The 25,056-nt window shown below is 36.7% G+C and overlaps 1 protein-coding gene across 1 annotated transcript in view; it reads left to right on the plus strand.

Annotated features, from left to right (window-relative positions):
* The window catches only part of lrp1bb (low density lipoprotein receptor-related protein 1Bb), a 302,189-nt gene that overhangs the window by 132,334 nt on the left and 144,799 nt on the right, over positions 1 to 25,056 (plus strand). The window contains exons 4-8 of the mRNA XM_084123162.1: positions 7,157 to 7,276; positions 8,038 to 8,166; positions 12,274 to 12,531; positions 15,374 to 15,536; positions 24,638 to 24,860. Of these exons, the coding sequence (XP_083979288.1) occupies positions 7,157 to 7,276; positions 8,038 to 8,166; positions 12,274 to 12,531; positions 15,374 to 15,536; positions 24,638 to 24,860 (893 nt within the window). The remainder of the gene's footprint in view (positions 1 to 7,156; positions 7,277 to 8,037; positions 8,167 to 12,273; positions 12,532 to 15,373; positions 15,537 to 24,637; positions 24,861 to 25,056) is intronic.

A 25,056-nucleotide genomic window follows, 5' to 3' on the forward strand; every position in this document is an offset into this window, starting at 1 on the left:
GGGGTTGCCGAGTCTTCTGGACGAATCCAGGTCTCAGTCAAGCCCAAGATATTAAGAGTAGATTGAGATGCAAAGGCTGGAATAAAGTCTGCTTTATTGACTGCTGACTGACAATTCCATAGACCCACAGAAAGAGAGAGAGGTGTGTGTGAGGATGAGAGAATGGGACGCAGATTAGCAGTATTGCGCTGCCTTCTGTGCGTGATGAATGAGCGTTGTCGAGAGACAACAGGAATGTATTGAAAGCACATGTTGAGTAAGGGTAAATAAGATAAAAGTGGGAAAGGAAAGGGGAGAAGAAGATAATTAAGTCCTTGCTCAGTGGAGCCGCGCAGGTAGAGTCGATGGTCTTTACCCGAGTCGGTCTTCACACGAGGAGGCTGAACACGAAAGCTGAACACAGCTGTCTCGGACCAGCAATTAGCACAGTAAAAGTAAATAATCAGAAAATGGGAGAAATCGAAACTAGCTGTTGGACAGCACTACACTTAAGTGCAATAAAATTCAAACTGCAATACTTTTCAGATGCGGCTGTTATTTAAAGTAGGAAGAACGCGTCTAAATAAAATACAGATTTGTGTGAAGGTAAAAATTAAAAATAAGTAGAGAATCGAAAATAGCCTTACCTTGTGTCAAATAGTAAACTGAACAATAGGAGAACTGGATATTAAGAAAAAAAACACTTGCGCGCTCTTGTCGTATCCACAGAATAAAATAGTTCAAGAATAAAAAAGTTCATGAATGCAACTGCTCAAAGTTACATGGTATGAATGGCAAAATCAGAGCTTAAACCTTTTTCAGGACTATCAAAACTCAACTGGTCCTGAAAGTTTTGTTGGTGATTTCAGTTCATCCTCACACTCTCTCTACTAATCCCCGACCTCCATCAGTCAGTCAGCCAACCTGATGTCAAAATCAAACATTCACAATTACAAACAGAGAGCATTTCTGATTGGCTGAAATGCATCTGCCTCTCTCTCAACAATTTTATGTTGTTTACAGAGCACAGGACTTTGATTAACCATTGAAAAGAAATACTGTGTTAAATAGCAATTACGTACAGTATTTAGCCACAGGTAAACATTCAGTTAATTTCTGACAAGATTTAGTGCAATTACTGATCACTTCCCTTGATGCTGAGAAAACTTCCTCGCTTTTGGTTGATGGAATATTACAGCTTTCTTTATGAAAATGGTATTTTTCTTCTTACTTTTTTAAGATGCACCCTAATTGGTTGATGCTCTTGATTCAACGTGTATTTTGCATTTGCTATTACAAAAGCAGCTTCATCTAAGTGTGTCACGGGAGTTGCTGCTAAGACATGTCATGAAGCAATGAATCCATAAAAACCTGCTTCAGCATGCCAGCTATCTCTCAGCCTCAGATGCCATTCTCACAGACCATCTGCAGTTTGTTCACTGACCACCTGATTCATATTCATGCACACATAACTGAAAAGCACTTTAGCTATTTTATTTTATTTATTTTTTATCATTCATTTCATTTCATTTCACTTTTTTCATTTCACTTTTATTTTACTTTTATTTTACTTTTATTAAACATTTCTTTTCATTTTGTTTTATTATTATTATTATTATTATATTCAGGATCCAGGAATGTCAATGAATTAACTATTATATTATATTATATTATATTATATTATATTATATTATATTATATTATATTATATTATATTAATGATATTATATTATATTAATGATATTATATTTAAGAAAAAAAACATTTTTTATTTTATAAGAGTAAGGAGTGTCAAATTATGTTAATTTTATCATTATTATTATCATTATTATTATTATTATTATTATTATTTTTATATTTTATTTAAGAAAAAAATATTTAATTTTTATTTTATAATAAAATCAGGAGTGTCAGTGGATGTTAATTTTATAACTATATTATTATTATTAGTAGTAGTAGTAGTAGTTGTCACGGTGTGGGTTTGTATCTTGTTCTTGTCTGTCATGTGTTCCCCTGTCTTTTCATGTTTAGCTGTCTCCCGTTATGTTGATTAGTCTTCTCAGGTGTCACTGATTAGCCACGCCCCCTTGTTATCTTGTTTAGCTTGTTTGCCTTTGTATTTAAGCCCTGTGTCTAGTTCAGTCTTTGTGAGTTCTTGATGTTATGTTGCCTGTTCTGTCCCGGAGTCTTAGGCTGCATTCACACTGCAGGGCTTAATGCTCAATTCCGATTTTTTGAAAAAAATCGATTTTTTTGCAAGGCCGTTCACATTTCCAATTAAATGCGACCTTTTGTGGTCTCCTGTGTGAACGTGAAATGACCCAGAAGTGACCCGCATGCGCAGAAGATTACTCAACGGTCAACGACGTCACTTGTTGTTTGCGGAAGTAGCTAAACTTCAACTAACTGTGATTCTCACCAGGCGGGAATGAAGTCGATCGGAAGTTGAAGTCGGCCGGGTGCCGACATCTTGTAGCAGAACTTCACTTGCGTTAGCATCCCATTGACTCCCATTCATTTTGGCGTCACTTTGACAGCGAATAACTTTACATCTGAGGCGTTTAAAGACTCCATTTGTCCATTATTTATTTCTAAAGATACACGACAATGTATAAAATGCTCCATTACCTTGTAGCTTATGTTATGGACCCGTAGAAGCAGTTTTTGTAAAAGTAGGCTAACGATTGCGTCATAACCACGCGACTCTCTGTCGCACACTAGAGAGATTACCGTATAGACGGGAGGAGAAGCTCGCGGGCAATCGGGGGGACGTGGAGGCATAATGACAATATAATTAATCAGAATACCTAGCAAAAGTTTCTCCTGCTCCAAGCTTATGGACAGCTCCTACTCACACTCTCCGTCTCTGCAAGATTCGGAAGGGAATGATTCAGATTTCTCTTGGCACAGCTACTAGAAGACAGACGGGTTGCTCACGTGGTCCGTGTAACGCTTTGTTCGGTTTGAGTCTGCGCGTCAGGAAAGGAAGTGCTAAGAAATCGCTGAAAATGGGCTTCACTTGTCTCAATTGAGTTCCAATGGGGTCGCTGTGTCCATTTCTTTTACTGTCTATGATTCTCACACACACACACACACACACACGAGCGCGCGCAGCGACCGTTACACAAGAGCCAGACAGCAGCCGCTGACCTATCTAATATCAGCACAAATAAGTTAACATAACGTTAGTCATATACAATGATGGTGGCCGTGGGCTTTTATTTATTTTTTTAATTAACGGGCTCGTCGAGGTCGACCCGTTCGGCAGATTTACCTCAGCTCGACGAATATGCATTAATGCATACATTATATACGAATACGACTACTTCAACGCAGAATTATGACGTTTTTCGCGTGTCAATGACGTGCGGGTCGGATACATGCGACCTGGCCGTTCAGACTGAAGTCGCATTTCAAAGATCGGATATGTATCGGGTTTGGGACCACATACCCAAGTGGCCTGGGTCGCATTTGAAAAGATCGGATCTGTGTCGTTCAGACTGTCATGAAAAGATCAGATACAGGTCGCATAGGGGCAAAAAAAATCGGAATTGGGTTGTTTCAGCCTGCAGTGTGAACGTAGCCTAAGTCTTTGTCTTAGTTCAAGTTTATTCTTAGTCTTTGTCATAATTCAAGTTTATTTAATAAAAACACTGCTGCATCTGGATCCTGCTTCCTGCTCTGCATCATAACAGAAGTAATAGTAGTATCTTAAAACAATACAATAGGTTGCACAGAAATGTACAGAAATGATTTTGTCTTAATTCTATAAATTAGTGCTCAGTTAATGGCAGTAATCAGACATGAGATGTAAGAAATCAAAGAACAGATTTGCATTCATTCCTTTGACAGTAATGAATGTTTAGTTGTCACATGTCTTGAAATAGCTGAAGAAAAGTTTTTTTTTTTTTTAGCTCATCATTTTAGATTCAAATAGTGTCTTATTCACACTTTTTTTTTGTGAGGCTGGTAAATCGGTTGTCTTTGTACTAATTGTAATTGTGCAGTTGAATCCACACCCACAAACGTCTGAAAAGTGCAGTGAACAATAGCTGGTTGGGTCTGTTGCCTTTATCAGGAACTGCCACATGATTTAATATGTGACAGCCAGACAGAGGGATTCAGAGATGTGCTGATGTGGCCTTTGTTGCTTGCACTGTATGGAAATAATTTTAGGTTGTTGCACTAGTATTCCACTGAGACCTTATAGAGAGAATGACAGGCGGCACAGCAAGAATCATGTTATGTTCATTTTGTCAGATATTCCACACACAAAATACAATACGTTTTTGCTGTTTGTCTTACAACATGCATTGTGTCTAATATTAGAGCTCAGATCAGTGAAACTGTACACTGAAAAAAAAAAAGATTTTGTGTCTCTATTTTCATTCCAAAGTATAGAAATCATGTTTTGTGATCTGTTTCCATCCACCTACTTTTATGCCCATTTTGGGATATTGTATTAAAAAACACTAGAGATGCACCGATTGATCGGCTGGTGACCGGAATTGGCCGATTTTCACGTGATCGGCCGATTTTATGCCGGTCAAATGCACTCGGGCGCCGCATGATTAACATCGCGCAACATCAGCATCACACGTGCACACAGAACACACATGTAGAAAACCTCGTGAATTACGTCCGTTCAGACCGCAAGCGTTTTTTTTTTTCGGCGTGCATGTTAATCACTGAGTGCATTCACAACGGGAGCAGGAGCAGCGCGTGAGCGTCAAGCAGGAGCGTCTCGAGCAGTGAAGCGCGTGTTTCGGCGCCGAGTCTATTTGCTGCACTGCTCACGCTCAATTAAAGGGAAAGCACACTTTTGATGGACAAAATAGCCTAAATAGGGTTTCACAAAAAAAAAAGTGCCCAAAATGCACAGAATTTGCGTGTTTTAACAAGAACTGGAGTAGGCTATGTCAGAAAAGAAAACGAAGACTAATATTTATAGAAAATGTACCCATTTAAACTTGTTTTATTATTCAGTCTGTACAGGTGATTGCAATAGGCCTGTGTGTGTGCTTTGAGAAATATCTTTATACTGCAAGGCTATATTTATTTTATTTTTTATTTATATATTATTTTATTGCCATTCCCTGTTTTCATACAGCCGTTTAGTTTGCTAAATACATATATAAAAAAATTATTGAATATTGAATGTGAAAAGGAAATGGTTCTTCCATAACACTGCACTTTGTATGTGTGTGAACTATGCAAATTGAAAAATGTTCTATTACAGAAAAGATATAAAATAAATATTTGTGTGTGCTGTAAAGTGGTTAGAAAAAAATTAAATCGGAATCGGCTAAAATCGGTATCGGCAGGTCAAACTTAATGAAAAATCGGAAATCGGAATCGGCCCAGAAAATTGTAATCGGTGCATCTCTAAAAAACACTGGATAGAAACAATATGCGCATAAAAAACATATGCGCTCAATTGAAGCGGACACATTTTTATCCAATAAGAAGTGCGCATACACTACGATTGGAAACACATTTACTGATTAAATCCCTTGATGCACAACAAACAAACTCATGTGACTTTGCCTCGTGACAAGTGATTCGAGTGACTTTGAATGTGATTGGATAATTGGATTAATTGCATAGCATCTAAAATGTTGGTTTTATCATTCTGAAATGCCTGAGCCAAAGTCAAAATGATTTGGATTAAACATGATTGCACCCGAACGCAAAATGACAGCGTTTATTGCGTGTCGTCTGTGCGCTCTGAGACGCAAGTCATTTATGATGTAGGAAAAAAGAGCCACAGTGGCTTCTCCAACAATTTCCCAGGAAGTGACGATTTTGTTCTCTTGAACATGGGATGGAAAGGCTGCTTTATTCGCAAATGTTTTATGCAGTATTATTTTTTTAATTTTTTTTATGCATAAGTTAAATGTGCAACTTTGGATGGAAACATATAGTGACATTTTTTAAACATGACTATATGATCTGTTGTAGATTTTCTTTACAATTCTGTATTTTATTCATCTTCTGAAGACAGTACCTTGACTCTCAGAGATGCAATAATTGGAAATATTTAAGGCAATTAAATAATACAAAATGTTTATACAAAATTCCCATGTTTTGTGATAAAAATGGCAACATTTAAAAAATAAAACTTCACAAAAAAACGATTTCTAAAGATTGCAAAAATGCGGGAAAATGTGCAAAAACTAAATTTGCACAATATAGCCTATGCAGTAAATCATAGATAAACTACAGTACTTCTAATGATTTTTTTTCTTAATTGTCTAATGAAACTTTATAGAGTATAAGAGGGGCCATTCTGTTCAGCCTTCAAGATTACAGGGAAGGCTTTATAAAGTGTGCAAATGCATTGCTGCTCTGTAAATATGCATTTTCAGATACTTCACAGGGGGTCATGGAGGTGTAAGAATATTTAAGGGTCAAATCTCATTCTCCTAGCTTCTTGTGAAGGCATGTGTCATTGCTTTGCATTTGTTTTTGGTACTCATTGCAATTGGACAAAAAAAGGACCATTTGGATTTTTTTTTTTTTTTTTCATCCCCAAGAGATATAGTTTATTAGGATCGTGAACTTGTCTGCATGTGGTATTATCCAGCCAAAACATTATGCAATTTATGTGTCTGTTCCTCAATAGTATTTTGCTAATAGTAACGGCAGATTCCTATTTGATTTTCAATTCAATACAAGAAAAAGACTCTGGATACTAAACAACCAGGACACTAGCAGCCACTTCCATTTTGAGCTAGCTAAATATAAACAATTTGTTGTTCAGTGAATGTCCACTGTGGAAACTATTAATGAAAAACGTAATAGCCAGGTTGTGCACAACCCTTTTGTGACAGGTTGATTGAATTCTGAGGACCGAAGACCATGAAGAATTGTTAAAAGCTTCTGCAGGTCTTCACACAAAACCTTTTTCTTTCCTCATAGAATTTTCAACAGAAAGGTTAGGTATTTCTTCTAATTCCATCTCTCTTTCTCTGTGTGGAGCACCTCTCTGATTCCACCCGCATGGAGTGCTATTGATCCCCGCCTCTGGCTCACAACTGTCAGTACGCGCTGGCACATCCTTGTGCTGATGGCAAGGAAGGGCTTTTAGAGGGAGTGAAATCAAAAAGCAATTTACATGTTTTTCCCTCACTCTGAAACTCTTCTGCTCTCTCTCTCTCTCTCTCTCCTCCCACAGAACTCCTGTCAGCCTGTCACGAGTTGCATTGCCGTTACGGATGCATCATGACCAGAAACGGCACATTCTGCTTCTGTGCGGATGGATTTGAGGTGGGAGAGGATGGGCGTAGCTGCAGAGGTAGGCTCTCTCAGGGTCATGGCAGACATATCAGACGAATGATCAGCTTTGGGCAATGAGGGGGGAGAGGGGTGGCCGTCCATCCCCAGGGTGTCTTTTCACACCTCTGTCCTGCTTTATTTGACACGTGGCATTGACTCCAGAGAGGTCAGAGTGAATTCTCGGCCTGGTTTGGCCTAAATGAGACCCTCTGAGTATAACATAGAGGCTGGTAGTTGTATACGATGGTGAAATATAGATCAACCATAGCCATTTTATAACTAATCGTCTCAGTAGTGGAAAACAGACTCAAACAGGAAATTGTTCTATCTATCTATCTATCTATCTATCTATCTATCTATCTATCTATCTATCTATCTATCTATCTATCTATCTGATAGACTGTTTATCAGTCTATCTATCTAAAATTTTAAGTCTAATAGAAAATGAAAAATTTTCTGAACGTTAAACTCTGACTTTGACTCCCCGTTTGTTGAAGGAAGATAAAAAAAACCTTTATTTTTACACATTTGTACCCTGTTCGTAAAAGGTTCCTCCGGACGTTCAACCAAGACAAATCAGTTAATCACCATTGGAACATTACACTCCACTACAGTTTTAACAGGCAAAGCTCTGGAGACTGGTGCAAAGCAGGACTTGCCCGGAGATACTAGGTGGCATAGGGAAAAGCCACCGTGAGGCCACATTAAGTGGATTTTATGTATTTGGGTCATGTTTGAGCACACCTAATTTGTCATAAATGACTCTTCCTCTGTGTACAGATCATGATGAATGCGCCATGTACGGGACATGCAGCCAGACCTGCATGAACACCTATGGGTCATATCGCTGCAGCTGTACAGATGGGTACAGCCTACAGTCGAACAGACGCTCCTGCATAGCCAAACACGGTAAGAGCATGATGAATTAATGACCAGGGATCTGTATAAGCCGCCCGAAATGTTGTCACGTCCTGATATTGTTCTTTCACAAGAGTGCACCGAGTTGAAACAAGGTGGATTATTACTCTGTGTGATATGAATGAAATTAACTTACAGCAGCACAGCTCTGCTTCAAGCCATCGTTGGAGCTGGTAATTTTCTGACCTTGAAAAACATGATCTAATGTGTGCTTCAGAAATATGCAATGATGATTAGATGTTGCATGTATCTGAAATAACTTAAAGCGGTTCTGCTCAGTGATTGCCATGCAAATAGAAGAGTTGTCACACAGGGAAATTGTCTCAAGGGCTATTATAAATTATATTATATAAATAGTATAAATTATATATATATATATATAACCTATAAGATTTTGAGTCAACAATCAAATCACACAAGCAGGGGTTGTGTATGTTAATTTGAAAACCTGGTTCGAAAACCCTTTCCAGCTAATCTTAAAAAAAAAAAAAAATCCCCCAAATGTATCCAAAAAACAATTTAAGTTATATCAGACAGTCTGTTTAATGATATTGTGACAACATGCCCCTCTACTAACACTTGTTTAAATAGCTTCAAGTTATTAATATTTATTTATTTAAATAAAAAAATAAAATACATATTATTATTTTTATTTCAGTACAGAAATTCTCTGTCCTCACCAAGCCATTTATTTCATTAGATTGTTAAAGACAGGTTTGCCTTTTCCAAGTAAGATTATTTATATATATAAAAAAAGCTTTCAAGAATCACGCATGAATCCAGACTAAACCATACAGTTCAGCCTCTCATTCACATAAGAAATTGAGGCAGTTTGTTTTGGACATCCCGCTACAGTCCTTATATCAGTGTTGCTGTGCCAAGGGACAGAAATAATGGAGCTATTGGTGGAAGATAAGCCAGACTTTGAGGATTAAGTGGAGGCTGAGTTTTATGAAGAGCAGGGCCTGAAGGACAGCTATTCTCTGTCTTTATCAGTTCATGCCAATGATTACTTGCTTAATGGCACCTGCCTGTTGAGCGTCTCCATACCAGCCACAAATCCAATCAAGTTTATCATTAAATCGGCTGCTTTTGTAATAAGGTTTTTTTTTATAGGCAAAACACCCACTACAATTCTAAATGGATTCTAATCCCTTTTATAGATTGGTCATTTGTTTGGGTTCAGGTAATTGTAGTCGTTTTATTAAAAAGCGTGATTCAACCCCAAATGTTCAATAGCTAGTTTTTTTTTCTTCTTTTTTCTACAGCTCTGAGAATTATTATAAAATAAGGAGAAAATGTGCTGCATATGTTTGAATCTCACTGACTTAAAAGTGTTAGTAATAGGAATCTATATAGATTACAGTGGACACATATGAGAGTGGATCGAGGGTGAATCATCAATAAGGCATCACTTTTATTTATCTCCACCTGTGAACACTGTTTTTCAGGTTTGCTGACGTTGGATTGCCTGCTGTACTGTGTTTTGTTAATGGTGGACATTAACAAAACATCTAAAATTTCTTATAGTGCATTTAAGCATCATATTTGTGTACAAACTTCTGATTCATATTTTTAAAAAGTTGATTTACATACATTTTGAACAATAAAGATTGTGAAAATATCAGCTGAATGTTGTTATAACAATCTGAGACTATCTTGGAAAATTTTCTAGCTTTCCGGACCCATTGTGTTATTTGCAGTCTTATGCATTTTGGTGCTGTAAACTCACCCCTGCATAAATTAATTATGTTGATTACACACAATTCATGAATAAAGTGCGTTACAGCATGTGCTACTGTAGGTGTGAGGACCTCAAAGGATGCCTCGTGCAAAGCATTTTGTGACTTAAAAAGATGATGCGTCCTTGTATTGGTGCAGTGCACTGCGACCGGTTTGCACATGTGTTTTAAATTAAATGGAGATTACTGTACACTCGGTGGGAAATAGCTAGCAGGCAGCTGCGCACCTTTCTGCTGGATGCAGAATCTGTCCCACGTTTAATCAATGTGACTGCTTTCCTATGAGGAATAAACTGAATATCATTACCCATAAACTTAACTGAACTCGCTGCTCACCCACATTAATATTAATTTAGCAGAAAGAGGTTGTTGCACTTGGGATAACTATGAGGTTTCCATTAGATGTGAGTAAAAGCTCATGCATATATATTTCAATGCATTTACTTTCCTCGGCTGTCTGACAGGTGCCAACGGAGGATGACTTAGCCATTTGAAAGGTGAATGTTTAATAGGACTCTTAAAAAATGAATACACTGCAAAAGAATATTGATATATATGCAGGGCAAAAACACACTGTGTGATTTAGCCTATAGAATGTAGGTATACTGCCCCTAAAGTTCAAGATATCAGGACAAAAATGCCCTTGTATGAGTTTTTGTCTCATGATTATACAGTAGTTAAAGATATCACACAAGTGCTATTTTGAGGGAATCAATCGGGTGAACTAATGATTCAATGGTCCATTCATACAGAGAGCCATTAGGCTTGTTCGACTTGAACCGGCGCTGCACACACCGATCGGTTTATGACATCAAATTACCGCAAGAGAGATTCAAAAGCAAACAAGCATGTATGCTCTCTAATCGCTCTTGCTGTACTTTTCACCGATCAATCTGTGCAGAGCCGGTTCAAGTCGAACAAGCCTATTTACTTCAGTCCTGAATGAATCAGCATTTTGAACGAATCAATCAGTTGAACCAATGATTCAATGGCCCACTCATAAAGAGAGCCATTTACTTCATTCCTGTTGATCCTTAATGAATCAGCCATTTAAAGGGGTGGTTGATTATAATTTCACTTTTCTAACTTTAGTTAGTGTGTAATGTTGCTGTTTGAGCGTAAACAACATCTGCAAAGTCACAACACTCAAAGTTCAAAGCAAAGGAAGATTTTTGCTTTTAAAGAAATCGTTTTTTAAGGACTGCAACAAACGGCTGGTATGGACTACACGAGATTCCTCCCGGGTTAGTGACATCATGAACCCTAAAATTTACATAAACCCCGCCCCCAGGAACACAGTCCATTTTGAGAAGAGGAAGAGTTGTTGTAGTAAAGCACATTTGAGTCTACTCAAGCTGTCGCATCTGTCTTTTCACATGCAATATAGTACGTAACACAAATGCAACAGCATGTTACTCTGTTGGCATTGTACAACAGTTCCCACACGAGCGATTTTATAAATTATCATGACAGAATATGCTAATTGAAGATAGTTAACTCCACATCAGCAACATAAATTCATCAACTAACCATTCAGAATCGTCCTGTTGCATTCTAAATGTTGTCACTTCTTCTTAAGTCTCTCCATCATTGTCTGACTCCAGTTTAAACATAAAAGGCAGTTTAACATAAACAGTTTCTGATATTTTAGTGTGTGTCTGCGTGAGGTAATCGGAGCTGCTAACACACACTTACACAACATGAGCTCTTGAAGCTCCAACCTCTGTGCTGAGAGCAGCAGATATATTTATGTAAATATCTAAATACCAATTCAGATGCTTCTGAAAAAAAAAAAGCATGGTCTTTGTAGACAAAAAGTATTTGAATAATAAATTCTATGTTGAATCAAATAAAATATGTCTCTCTAAAGTTACTTTTTGTAATGTCTATTTGAATTTTTTTTTTTCCGTTTTTTTCTTTTCTTTTCGTTTTACACAATAATGACTGTAAGTAATTTTTAGGGGGAATTTCTCTGGTGAACTTGATGTGCGATTAAATTGCAATTAATTGATAAAAAAGAAATTTAATCGCTTGATAGCCCTAATATTATATATATATATATATATATATATATATATATATATATATATACACACTCACAGACTCATATACAGTGTGAATATAACACTCACTTTCACTTTTCGAAATACTACATTGCAAAACTGAATAAGAACAGAAATGTCCAATTGACTGCTGCGTTTTAAAAATGGGTTTCTTTCCTAAGAGACATGCTTCTCAATTACCTGTGCCCTCCGCAGAAGCCTTTATTATCCTATCCCATTGAAAGCATGGAATGCCCAGGAAATGCCTCGGCCTCAAGCTGTCTTGTCACTATTTTTCTATCCATCTATTCCAGAGCCCGGCGAAAACCCTGCAGCGCTGCTGATTGGAGGCTCGGATAATATTATAATCACAGCCCTAAATGGGTCTCGTCTGCAAACCCTCAAACAACTGGACTCAAATGGGACTCATGGCTTGGATTTCAACCACAAAGAGGAATCAGTATGCTGGGTCACATCTTCAGAGTCCTCCGGACAACTCCGGTGTGCCAGGATGAGGAAAGCAAGTGGCTTCACTAAAGAACAGGAAGTAAAGACGATCCAGAATCTCCACGGTATGGTTCAAAATCTCACAGTATGATTGTATATTATACACTCTGGCTACATTGAGGTTATGGTGCAACAAAACTGATGCATTCATTTTGATGGGTGATAAGACCAAGAGAGATGACAAAATTTATGGCTGTGTGCAATTCAAAATTTATCTTGCCTTTTAAATTCCAGTTCAATACAGACAGGATGCAGAATTTGATTGCCAATTTAATGACAGAGAATTAAAGTGTAATGAAATAGATTAAGATAAGGCATTTTATTTTTCAGAGGTAATTACTCATAAATATGTTAACAGACACACAACATATGGGGTGTTTCCAGAAAATATAAACCGTATTAATAATCATTATTTAAAAATTCTACCTATAGAAACATGATTTAATTTGCAAGCTATGCATTTAATTATATTTAATACGTTCACTTCAATTTTAGGAACCATGGAAGAACAACATTTTCTAGAATGCTCTAATTTATCCCAAAATAATGTAAAAAAAAAAAAAAAATGTAAGGAATGTTTTGACAGTATTGAACTTATTTTGGATAAATATGTCTATGACATCAAAATGTATTTATTAATGAAATATATTTGTCGATTGAATTTAGCAAATGTCTAATCATTTCAATTCAGTTTAAATTTATGACCTGCAAGGGAGCTAATTCTGAATTTTACTCAATCCTGGTACAGTGAGTTTTATGTCAAGTATTAATGTGAAGCAAGAAATATATAAGTTGTACAAAAATTGTCCTTTTCTCATGAGACCTAATGTTCTCATTCTGAACAAAACTTTTAGTGTAAAACGGAGTTCTGCTTAACTGACTACATAGTGCTTAAATGCAAGATGTATGGATGCTAACAGAGCTTATCTGCACATTTGGCTAGTACATTCTACACAATGTATCCATTAAGATTCATTAAAAGATTCAAATGGAAAATGATTTGTTACTCATTTAATTATTAGTCTGTTAGTTTTTGGTCTTGAATCAGAAAATAAGAACATGTTCTGATTTCGGGATATTGATCCAAATAATAGCCTCTGTCTAAACTAAGACTTCATTTCTTCATGACCTGAAATGAGCAAAGCATTTCTGTTATAGCAAATGTCAAGTCTAGTGCAGTGCATTAAAAGCCTCTAATGGACCTCAAGTTTATGATCTTGAAAAGAATAAACAACTTGTACTAATATGACGTACTTTATGGGGCACTTTTGTTTTGTTCAATGTTCATAGACCATTTGGGAGCAGACGTTCACGTAGTACGTCATCTTTCTCAGAATCAACATCTTTGTTGATCCTGGAACAACATTCCAACCAACCAATCAGATTTGAGGGACACGTTTACAGTTTGTGTCAAGTTTAGGCTTACAACCATGGTTAGGTGCTTCTACATCAGTGTTATTCACCTATCATTTCCCTCTGATTTTAGGGATAACTTATGGGTATGGTTAGATTTAGGGGGGATAGAGGGATAGAGTTAGGACAACATTTTCAGACAGGAATGTTGTTCCAGGATAAACAAAATATGTTGATCCAGGAACATGTCTTTACAAAATCACAGTGGCCCAGATGTCACAGTTACGTTCCTGCAGCTGCGCACACATTCTGGTGGCAGAAAAAACAGTGGTAACAAGTGGAGGAAAATGAATGGACTGATGAAACCTGCAACAGTTGCACTACTATTAAAGCGTTAATTTGATGTAAACAATAGATCTACATAATATTCACATATGCAGTCCACGGGGGCATAATGTATTACAGCATAAAATAATATTTAAACTAGTGCTGGGCAACAATTAATCATGATTAATCGCATTCAAAATAAAAGTTAATGTTTACATAATATATGTGTGTGTACTGTGTATAATTATTTTGTGTATATATATACACACATATGCATGCATATATTTAAGAAATATTTTTTTATTTATATATATAATATTGATGTTTATATAAATTTAAATTATGTATAATATACAGTATATACATGCAAATATTCCTAAATATATACATGCATATGTGTGTATTTATACAAAATAATTATACATGGCACTCACACATATATTATGTAAACACAAACTTGAATTTTGGATGCGATTAATCGTTGCCCAGCACTAATTTAAACCTATAACATTATACATAGATAACATTTAAACCTTTTTATTTCACAATTCTTACTTTTTTCCTCACAATTGCGAATCTCCCAATTCTGACTTTATACCTCGCAATTCTGAGTAAAAAAATACAGTATATCAAGTTTATATCTTGCAAGTCTGATTTTTCTTCTGAAATATACAATCGAAATTGTGAGAAAAAAGTTATAATTTTAATAACTTGAAATTACCTTTTTACTCTTATTCCGTGGCTTCCATAGACCTCTGCAAAACATTGCAGTGTCATTTTATGCCACCAGGTAGGCTCCACCCACAAAACACATCATCGCTGTTTGCAATCATCCAAATGGTCAATGGCAGGCATATTTAATTTAAGTAAAAAAATGATGCTAGTTAATGTGTTTAATTTGAATAAATTTTAAGCAATTTTAATATTTTATATAATATATTGGTATTATATAAAAATATGCAGACCAAAATCTGTTTCATACTGTATGCAAACTGGCATTAGCAACATTGAACAATAGAATATCTACTGAAACCATGGGAAAGTAGATATTATGCTATGTAGACTATTTGTTTTCATGAATAAAGTTTTTCATGAATATGAATAATTAGCAATTCAAGCCACAAGTTCTCAATGACTAGCAAAGGACATACCATTAATGATAAGTCACATTTATATATTAGCTTGCTTTGTTTAAATTGAAAACTGACACATTTTCCTTTTTTCCAGATGTTGATCATTTAGCCTTTGACTGGCTCACAGGGAACCTTTACTTTGTGGATCAAGCAAGCGACAGGATATTTGTTTGCAACCAGTATGGAGATACCTGTGTTACAGTCATAGACCTCGACCTGTTGAACCCTAAAGCAATCGCTCTGGATCCTCTAATGGGGTGAGTTGAAAATGCATGAAGCGAGATTTGATCTTTGACAAGGCTTTTGATGATCTAAATCCTCTGACATAAATCACAATATTTTAGGAAATCATTTCCCTGAATGTTTCTCGGTTGCACTGTTCCCAGAGCTAAATATTTACTCTTCTTTTTGACAATGATTGTGCTACGACTCCCGCAGTCAGGAGTGTCATCATTGTTCCATGATTTATCCAGCATCCCACAGTCTCGAACACCCTTGCATAATTCTGCTTTACACGAGTTTTGCTTTGCTTTGACACCACAAAGCCACGTTTGAAACAAGGGGTGGCAGATCCCTCAGCATGGTGATTGTGGAAATGTTTCAGGAGAAATGAGTTAAGGAAAACAAAGAGTCCTCAAAGGAGAGAAGGGCAGCATGATTATTCTAGTTATTAGCTGCTAAAAGGAGCGCTGTGGTAATATTCCCGGCAAGCTTAGAATAGGAATTCAGGAGAGAGTTTGTCCCATTTATTCATGAGAGTGCAAGGACAGGCAGAGCATTCTGTTCCGAGTTTTTTAATGAGACGCCTTGTGCCCAGTGAACCTAAATTGTAGCGCCTGTGTTCAGTAAGACTGAAGACTGCAAGGAGAGCCCAGGCCATCAATTTCACTTTCATTCTTCGGTGTGTGGTTGCCATCCTTTTGTTTTCGTGCTGTGACTCTGACAAAAACGAAATCCTGACTACCCTGAACGAAGGCGTATTTAAAAGAAATGACAGCTGTTTATCTCTCTGAGTCTAAATGCTGTGTTCTTTCTCCTGTGATCATCAACACCCTCTGTGGTATTTCAAAACCTTTCAAGAGAGCTTAAATGGAAGCGGGATGAATTTTCTAGAGTTTGGCATTTTAGTGCTAAAGTGTGTTTTACTGCTGACTGTATAGGGCAGAGAAGGTCTGTAGGAATTAAAATCCATTGTACAACTAAAAGAGCCAGACTCATATTTGTTCACTTGAAAACACTTTTTTTTCTAATGTTTTGGCCATGTTTGTGGTGTAACCTGATTTGCATAATTTCTTTTTTGTGTAGTGGGTGGAAGTTAAATAATTAATTCAAAGACACATTTTATTATATAAAAAGAATGTTATCAATAAATAAACGTATATGCACCACTGTTGCGGATGCACACTTAAGAATGTCGGCAGAAGTAATAGGTCATCCGGGTACTTGTGGCGTACTGTTTTTGAATATTATAGAGTAGGGAAATATTCGATTTTGGACATAGCGTTGGTCTTGTTTCCCCGAAATAGCTTCCAGGAGGCATTGCAATTGTGGCCGCTGAGTGAACAGACTTTCCTTGAAAGGGACTCTGGCGACGCCTGGCCGTTTCCTGGCGTCTTTGTTCATTACATGGTCCCATCGTGTTAATCACAGGCTGGTTAAGAGAATCTACATCTCCATGATGTGCAGGACTTGTTTATATTTCACCGACGCTTGCCAGGGCAATGGGACACAGAGCCAATGAACAAAATAACAGCATTTGTTTGAACTATTTTTAATATAATAAAATATTACCCTTTATGAATAAAGGTATCCATTTCTTAACATTTGAAACATTTGTTTCAGTCTTTTTTATGAATTGCAACCCCACATCAAAAAATATTGACACTTGGCAAGATACAGCATTGTCTTGTTTTTGCAGCATCGCTGAAGCTCTCTGTGTGCACTACATATGCTGTAGGATACGGCTTTAGAAACATATGCTTCTGGTTTTGAGCTTTTCTCTATGGTTCCCATATGTTTTTGAAAGATCCCCTTATTCACCTCGCAGTGCCGACTTGATGCAGAAAATCCAGTTTAGGAAAAATCTTGAAGTTGGCCCTTTTTACCCTTATCAAACAAGCTCAACACTGTTCCTTTTCCATTGACTGTGAATGTGCCTTTTCTGTCCTTTTATGGTCTATGATGAGCATGTAATTGTACCGACTTAAACGCTTTTTTAAACAGGCTATTGGTGCGTTTACATGAAAATAACCCACGGGAATGGCTCTCTCACATTTGTACATGCCCTTCAGTGCATCCAGCTAGTTTCCTCACGGGATTGTTGGAGAGGAGCACATCGGTTAAACCTCCAGGCTTCAGCAAAATACAGTTTACTACATTACATATCTGTTCTGCTCTTTTTGGTCCTCCTCCTGTAATTGGCGAGATGAGGTTGGAGCTGCTTGTGTGTGAGGGAGGCTGTGGAAACACAGGAGGTCTGTCAGCCTGGAGCGGTGGAGTGAAAACAAAAGAAATTGGGGCGGTTTGTGATAGTAGCTCAGCATGAGGCACTGTATTTATGGATGGAGTTCACAAAACGCTAAGTGCATAGTTTGTGGTTTTGATATTTTTTTCTCCCCCCTGTTTTTTCAATTTCTCGTCTGCTTTACTGAATGAGCCTCCATCCTCTTCTACTCATCTGGAGAGGCTTTATGTAAAATTAGCTTTCTAATTTGAAACAAAAATCCCAGAGAGGGAATAATAACCTCGCTTTTCAAAGTCTGACTTAGATTCCCCAAATCAATTTGAAAAAGCGGGGTGAGAGATTATTTTTTCTTCTCCCCACCATAGAGTGTGAAACTTGAATTTGATTCGGAGCAAAATGAAAACAGAGCTGAGTGCTAATCTCAATACATCCACTATTCCAACCCTCTTATTTGGTAATCTGTCTTGGTGAAAGAACAGGGAGGCATTTTCTGTTCAGTATTCTCTACAGTAATGAAATTCCCCTACGGTCCGGTGTTTGGGTTGGACCATTGCGTCACCTTGCAGTGATTACTTAAAGCCTGGGTCTAAAGGTCTTAAACAGCAGATGAGATTTATGACTTGGTTAGATTGGTTCCCATTGTGTTTTGTGGTTTGTCTGGGCTTATTGAGTTTGTTATCAAAACCACCAAACAAATAAATAAAGTATTGTTGATTTATCAGTCTCTGGTCATTGTTATATAGTATTAGAAAGCAACTATTCCATTCACTGGAAGAATATCTTCTGCATCCATGTCTCATCTTTTTGTATTAGAATCAGATGTAGGAAGTATACACAGCAAAGTGAACAATGGGGGGAAATGTTTGTTTGCCTCAAATACACAAACCCAGTAATAAAGCACAGAGAAATTTACAGCATATGCACAAGGATTTTATTTGAAATTAAGCTTCATGGTGGTCCTCTCATTACCATTGTAACGTGCTCCAAGAACCAAGTTAAAGTCAGGATCTAGATGCAGATAAAAATGATGTTTAATGGCTCAAAACAGCAATTCATGACTTGAGCGTAGAACACATGACACAGAGCGTAGAGCTTCACCATAGCAATGAACCATCAAGGGCACGTTCACATGAACATTAGAACACACTAACATTCCAACAATAATCCGTACAGGTAAGAAATAACACCATGGTTAAATAACAGGACTAATTAGATAACACTGTACACCTGAGTGAGTGAGTCTAATTAGCAAACAAAACTACAAAGACCATGAACAGAACTACAAAAGGAACAGGAACTGACAATTTTCACAATAAGAGACATGACAAAGCACAAGTTCCTTACATAACCCCCCTCCTTAATGGCGGCTCCTGACGCCCAACAAAGATTCCCTGAAATCATTGTTCATGGGAGGGCCAGGACCGTGAGGCAGGGGAAAAACTAGCCTAATTGCTAACCCAAAAGGCAGTTCAATGGGCTCTGTTACAAACATTGAGACAGTACTACAATGTGCCCGACACAAGGCAAAAACATTCATGGCAGCAATACAAAACCAAGACCCCATAACACTTGTCACATGAAGCATAATAAACATCAATAATTTGTCCATGGCAGTGGCATGAAGCTCAAAGCTCAAGGTTTCCTTACTTATCACATTGTACATAGGTAACTTAGTTTTCCCCGTGACCATGGCATAAAGCTAGCCTGACTACGTGAGACTTCGTACTTCCACTCAATTTCATTTCGCTTCTGTACTCAGTCTGAGACAGCGTCATAGCCAGGGTTGCCAGATGCCAGCAAGGTTTTCCAGCCCAAAACCTCGTCAAAAACCGCGAGAATGCACAAAAAAACGCCTAATTTTTTTTGTGGCTTAATTCTCGTTTAAACACATTGAAATCACTAACAAGCTTTAAAATTACCCACTTTTCGACTTAGCCTATCCGATTTTAGAAACAATATTCAATCTGAACGCAAAAGTAGGCTGTACCTCAGTCAGACTATTGTATTATGTTACGGAAAATAATGCGATCAACTTAGGCTATCAATGAGTCTGTTTACTGTCAATAAAAGTCACTTGGAAGCATTCAGTAACATAAAAACATTGAGTGGATATATGGACATAAAAAATAACCCACTTTAACATTTCAATTATTTCAAATGGCGATTATTTCAGGATGAAATGTGTCGTTATAGAGCTGCACGATTCATCTTTAAAAGACTGTGATCTCGATTCGAACACCCACGCGATCTTATTCCATTTCGTCTGTCTATTAAACCTTTGACAAAATCATATCGCAACATTCAAATCTGTGTTGGCGCTGCCGCTGACCCAGAGAGAGTTGTCATGAAACCGCAATGTCAGTCAGCTAAGTAAGTTTGAACTTTGAAAACCCCGCGATCTAGTGTGTTGTTGTTTGAGGGGCGGGCGCGTGCATCACTGAATGTAGTGGGAGGGAGTGTCTGTTGTGAGGTTACATACCCCCATGTATGCGCCCCCATAAACGGCTTCAAAACCGTTCTTCAGAAAGTCTATGGGTGACGTCACAGACGCTTTGTCCATATTTTTTACAGTCTATGGTTCACTCCGGTATTTCGCTCGATGGTTTTGTTTTCGCATCATGTGTTTACAGTGGAAGTTAGATGCGGCTGAGCATGCGCATAACACACGCCATAACCAAACGTTATGTGATTGGCTTACAGGTAACCAATGATTTTAAACTTCAGACAAGCGCCCCCCCCGTGAGAAAGAAAACGCTTTTCAATTATGATATGCCAGACTCTGTCTACGAAGCAAAGCGAAGTAGCAGAGTTTGGTATTACCAGGCTAGCATAAAGCTTGGAATCTGAAAAAACTACCCCCTCGTTCCAAATAAAAAACAAAAATGCACACTCGTTCTTAACCATGGTGTGCCTCTTCTCAGTTTCAACGTTCTCATTCAACACTGAGATGATCACATTCTCGGCCTCGGTGCAATTCTTTGTAGCCTTGGCACTCACGTTCTCCGCTCCGAACATGAACTGACAATTTTCACAATAAGAGACATGACAAAGCACAAGTTCCTTACAACCATACTGTTTATACGGTTTATCTCGTGGGAAATATTTTAGACCTGTTGAACCTCAGTGTTAATTATGAAATGTATATTTTTATTAAAATCTGAACTATATTACTTAGCAGGAGAATATTTTATATGGATTATTAATAAAAGTAGCTATTAATAAAAACAACAACAACAAAACAACCTTTGTATAAACTATGACGCATGACCTGTCTTGGCTTATTAATTTTTAAACACTAAAAATGCATTCAGTGTCGTTAAAGTCTCATGTGCATTTGAGTTCTAAATAAAATTCAGAAAATGTTTATTTTATTAGAATTAACTATAACAGTAACATATTTCCTAATACACAGTTCTCACAAGTTAACATGTTAAATGTTCATACAGAACATACATAGTTCAATCTGTTATACAGATTGAACTATGTGCGTCTTTTAAAAATAAGATGATTTGACCCAACCAACACACAGATTAAATGGGGATCAGTGGATAATATCATTTATTGCTGTGTGAGTGCTTTTCTTCCATATAATGCAGCAGGAGGGAGATACTGAACTTGCCTTGTCAGCTTTATTCCTCTTTGTCATTCATTTTGGTGTAATATTTGACATTAAAGATCTGATTCAGCAGCGCTTGAATCTGATGTGGCAGTGTTAAACTCAGAAAGAGACTGACCCTCCTGCTGACAGCAATGTCTATACAGTAGACTGACCTTAGCAGAAGTTAAAAGGCCATTACATGGATAATAATGTGTGCTAATTTGGAGGAGTATTACTAGTTATAATTAATTATACATATTTAGATCAGCAATTAGAATTACATTGATATAGCATAATTATCACACTCTACTAACCTGTTCGTCCAGCAAACACTCAGTGTTAATTGTTTATTAGTTGTAAGAAATGTTCATTTCTGGGGTATAGGAAATAACTTTCTTACTGTACAGTACTACTCAGAGCATGTAGACAAAATCTGCATGATTAGGGACTCCAGTACATGAGCATGAACCACAAACAACTTTACATGTGAGGCAAACAAGACTTTATTAACTAGATTAAACACTTAGACTAATCTAACAGAGAACTGAAGCAGAATACAGGAAAGCAAGAAGTTATCACATTGTTTGAACCAGCTTTTATAAACATGCCATAGGAAAAAAAACAAAAAAAAAACATTACAGGTGTGCATTTTGAGACAAAACAATGGCACTGATATATTTTAAGATATGGTGCTTTCAGTTAAAACAGCTCAAATATGCATTTTAGTCTGGGACTATGGGCTCAAGCCTTGTCTTTGAAACTTGGGGTTAATGTATCAAATAATGAGACTAAGTTTGATAGATACATGTCTCGCCAATTTGAATAAAGTTGTCCTGATGCATTTTGTTGAGGCTCTATTTGATCTATGCTGAAGTTGATGCGAGAGAACCAGTTTGGGGATCTTTGCTATACATAGGATGCTATACATGTGATTCTGTTAATCTACACTGTGCAGTTCTGAAGCATTCCTTCAAAAGAGTTTTAATTAATACATACATGCAAAACATCCTTATCTTTCTGATGTGCCTTTGCTACTATGGCAACTAGAGGGCTGGTTCTGCATCTGGGTGTTAGCAGCGGTTCAGGGGTGGTTCTACAGAACTCTACCTCATGGTTGGCGTGTTGGGTGAGGGGCATTGCGGATTATTATTATATACGTAATATATAATATTATATATAATAATAATATTTTATTACTACACAAGGGTCAGAAACAAATAAAAAATGTGTATATATATATATATATATATATATATATATATATATATATATATATATATATATATATATAATAATAATAATAATTATTATTATTATTATTATTATTATTATTATTATTATTATTATTATTATTTATTTTTTTATTTTTTATTTTTTTGGCAGGCCGGCAGGAAATAATCACTGTTACAAGATTAAATTATTAAGCATTCACTAACAAAAGATTTGAAGAGAGTCAGAAAACAGAAGCCTTAGAGAGATTTTTTTTTCTTTTCTTTTTTTTCGTCTTTTACTAATATTCTAATCAGCTAAAAGTCTGACTTTGAAACATTTAATGAGTTCTACGACTGCAGTCCCCAAGGGACAAATGAAATGACTTACAGGGAAAGGTTGACATTGTGCTGCAAAGAATTCTGGATAACAACAGACTACGAGATGGATCTGCCATGATAAAAAGCTCCTTACGGTGAAGTTTTTAATTTCCTTTATGTTTTATGTTTGCTTCTCTGGAGCAATTAAGCACTTGGGGACCTCTGGCTGCGTGTGAACTCTTTCCTTGTTAGATTCCTAATTAAATTGTGTTTGCAGTATCAGCCACTAGGTATCTGATGTTATTATAGCTACAGCACTCTAGCACACTTTGCATTCACTGGTAGACTTTTTGTAGCTTTTTGTAGCTTGGTCATTTACCTTAATAATTAATTTGCATAAAGAACGGGCAAAACGGGAACCTTTTTTTTTTTTTTTTAGCAGGGCTACTGTTATTGAAATACTTCAAAGGAAGATGGTGTCATTTGATAAATGCATTTATGCATGTCACTAATGAGATCTTGCTTTAATTGGCAACATGTTTTCTGGGTGGAAACAAAAAGAAAGTCTTATAGGAACAACCAGTGATGAAAAATACACTGCACATGAAATATTGTATTATGCGTCAAAGTAATGGGTACATTTAAATGATGCTTGAGCTCAAACTGTACGTATGGAAAAGTAGTATGGGTTTAGAATGACATAAGGGTCAGCAAATAATGACAGAAGTTTCATTTTGGGTGTGCTCAGTAAACCTATTAAGGTTTTTTTTTTTTACATTTTCAACTTTCTTTAATGTTTAATGTTGCGGTTTGAGCATGAAAAACTATACCACAACTATAACGATAACAACACAGACACATTTTATCCTTGGAATCACTTTCAGAACAATTTTTTTCCAAATGATGAACAATAAAAACATTGACAGCCAATCAGAATTCATCCTGCAGCAGATGACATAACTGCAGCGTGCGCTTAGAATAAGAATGATACTGTCCGCTGTTGTTGACACCAATATAGTTATCGTTTTCTTTAAAGTTATCATTCTTAGTGTCAACTCTCACTCCAAAGATAGTTGCAGGATTCTTTATATCAGTAAGTTCTGTTTCTGAACTCCCTGAAATGAATTTTTTTTCTGGGAACGTACGTCACAATATTCCTAATTTAAATAATTCCCGCCCAAGGCATACGGAAAATCAAGGGGAAAAGTGACGATTTTGTTTGTGTGTTGTCGTCATGTCCAGGATACAGCAAAGTTTATTGTCAAAGTGGTTGATTATAATTGCCTCCCAGAACTGTCTTACACGACTGTGTTCCCAAACAGCAGGCATCCGCCTCCGAAAGGAAGATAACTTTATTTTGTTTTGTCTGCGCCCTCTGAGGCACAAGCAATTTATTATATACGAAATTATTATATACAGTGGCTTCTCCTACTGCAGCAACTTCCATTTTTCTTAGTGATATTTAGCGCCAGTTTATCAGGAAGTGGCGATTTTGTACTCTTCGGCTCACTGGTTGGAAACGGTGCTTTATTCGCAAAGATTTTATGCAATATTCCAATTTTGCTCATAAATGAAGTTTGCAACTTTGGATGGAAACATAGCTAATGAAAAATATGTGAAAGATAAGGTGTATTTTGAACATTCAAGCATGAAAACATTTTCTAGTAGACCCCAAAAATAAAATCAAGACTTTGTAAAAGGGTATAACAGGTCCTCTTTAAAAAAATAAATGATAATAATTCACTTTTCTTTCATGATCTCTTGCAGGATGCTCTTTTTCACTGATTATGGGAATACAGCCAAACTGGAGCGCTGCAATATGGATGGCACAAACAGAACACGACTTGTGGATTATAAGGTTGAGCGGCCGACTGCAGTGGCTTTGGACCTGGTGAAGAAGTTGGTGTACTGGGCAGACGCATATCTGGATTACATTGAGATGGTGGATTACAACGGCAAAAACAGACACACTATCATCCAGGGATATCAAGTGAGTTCTTTTTGATAAATTTTTTGACTTCGTGATGTATTTTACACTACAGCCTTATACACAACCGTTCAAAATTTTCTAAAGCTCTTCAAGATGACATTTACTTGATCAAAAGTTCAGTAAAAACAGTAATAGTGTGAAATGTTATTACAATTTAAAAGTATTTTCTATTTTAATATATTTAAAAATGTAATTT

Source organism: Abramis brama, assembly GCF_963993115.1.
Source record: "Abramis brama genome assembly, chromosome: 8".
Lineage (NCBI taxonomy): Eukaryota > Metazoa > Chordata > Actinopteri > Cypriniformes > Leuciscidae > Abramis > Abramis brama.